The sequence below is a fragment of the Mesitornis unicolor genome, unplaced genomic scaffold, assembly GCF_000695765.1.
Source record: "Mesitornis unicolor isolate BGI_N332 unplaced genomic scaffold, ASM69576v1 scaffold29425, whole genome shotgun sequence".
Lineage (NCBI taxonomy): Eukaryota > Metazoa > Chordata > Aves > Mesitornithiformes > Mesitornithidae > Mesitornis > Mesitornis unicolor.
Window position 1 is genome coordinate 10,160 of NW_010185590.1, and position 1,935 is coordinate 12,094.

The following is a 1,935-nucleotide window of genomic DNA, read 5'->3' on the forward strand; positions in this document are numbered from 1 at the left end:
AGGCGGTTGTTGGGGCCTCGGTAGCGCCCGCTCCTCGTCGTCCTCCCGAAGCAGCACCGTTTGTCAGCGTGCCGGGGAAGCTTCAGCCTTCGGCTCTGTAAGTACGGAGGCGTTTCCGTGTTCATAATGGGTCTTTCTGGCATCTTTCAGGTCTTTAAAAACTCGTGAGAGCTCTGTACCTGGTTTACTGTGATTATAATTGTAAACTACGTATAAAAACGGGCACAGCATGGCGAAATCTGTAGGATGTGATGACTGGCCTCTGTTATTGGGATTTGGTAGTAGGAAACTACAGAATGTGCAGGCCTGCAACAGCATTTTTTTGTTTACTTACGCCAGCATTTTCTACACTTACATTTGATGAGACTGTCTTGTGTTGCACAGCTGTAGAAAGATATACTACTGGAACTTAATTTTGGGGATTGTATGCGAAATAATATTAGTCCAGTGATCTCAAAGGTAAAACAGCATATAACTAATAATATCTATCCTATTTAAGTCCTGTGTTTCTTTAGAAAACAAGGAAGTAAAAAATGGACTGTGTTGAGTAACTCTCTTATTCTCTTTTTCTTCAGAGCACACTGGGATTTTCCTGTTCTGCGTGGAACACCATCATGACAGATCAGGAGTATGTTTTTTGCTTGTGGAAGAAGCGGTTATGGCCAGCAAAGGTAAAGCAGATGTACACAGGAGGAAAGGTTTGTGGCTGTAACTTAGAAATGGATGAAACAGAGTAGTAAGTAAGAGCTGTAAATAAACATGTGTTTACTTTAAAGAAGAGCTAATCTGTAGAGATTTTAATAGTTCAACCAGAATATTCTCCTATAATCTGTTCTGTCGTGTTCGTATTAAAATATTTTGATGTCAGATCTGTCCTAGAGTCTAACAGAGTTGGTCAAGGATTTTAAATGCCTGTTTTTCTCTTTAATGTAGGTTATGTGCAAAACCGGAGTTGCTGGAAAAACATCTGTTAATAACACAAAGGGGACATCTTTTGAAGTTGAAATAGTTGGCTTGAAAGAACGGTTAAGTATCCTTTTTACTGTTCTATGTTTGCCCTCTTAGACATCAAAAAACCAGTAGTAATTCCTTTATCTGAAGATATCTGTGGAGTGAGATCATTGATTTACAGCAGGGTTAGATGGCTCACCCCAAACCTGTGGCTGGCCTTATCTTTATCTCATGGAACATCCATAACCAACAGACATTCTTCAGGCTCAGGCATTCTTCTTGGGTTCTTTTCCTTCTGCTAACAGATACGTGTTTTGGGGGAAAAATATTGCAGGTTTGTTGCCAGATGAAAGCGGTGTCATGCTGTTAGTAATATTTAATGCTGTGCCATTTTCAGTCAGCTTTGTGGTATTTAATGATTCGATGGTTTTGTGGTTTTCAGGATTAGCGTGAGCTGTGCGGATGCCTTACCACTGAAGGAGGAATATATAGAAAACATCGCCTCCAACTTAGGTGAGGATATGTCAAAACGTTTGCTGCCTTGTGTGTGTTCTGAATGTCAAACACACACAAAACTAGACCTGTGGGACAGTAGTTTTATATCTCACTTATGTATTTCTTGAGTGCTTTTTAAAAAATGTTTTTCCTTTCCATTTGTTTCATTAAGTTTGAAAATAGATTAAACAGCTGCTTGTGCTCTCTGCTTGTGCAGTGTGTTGGAAGGAACAGTGAAGAAACTTCTGTGCACTTGCATCAAAATAAGGCATTGGAAGCTTGCACTTTGTGTCTATATAAATATATTTAAATACTATCAGTAAAATTGCTTATTTCCTATATGCTAATAAAGCTTATTGCATATTCTTCATCAGATCAGAAGAGTAATTCAAGTGAGGCTGTGGAAGAACTGAAATATCGCCGTTCTCTCAAAATTGCCCTGGATATTTTGAATCAAAATACCTCGCCCAGACAAGTGTCACCTTCAGC

The 1,935-nt window shown here is 39.3% G+C and overlaps 1 protein-coding gene across 1 annotated transcript in view; it reads left to right on the top strand.

The window, feature by feature from the left end:
* The first annotated feature begins 614 nt into the window (after positions 1-614).
* The window catches only part of LOC104540959 (PWWP domain-containing protein MUM1-like), a 6,884-nt gene continuing 5,563 nt past the window's right edge, over positions 615-1,935 (top strand). Inside the window, 4 exon segments of the mRNA XM_010184889.1 lie at positions 615-671; positions 934-1,025; positions 1,394-1,464; positions 1,821-1,933. Of these exon segments, the coding sequence (XP_010183191.1) occupies positions 615-671; positions 934-1,025; positions 1,394-1,464; positions 1,821-1,933 (333 nt within the window).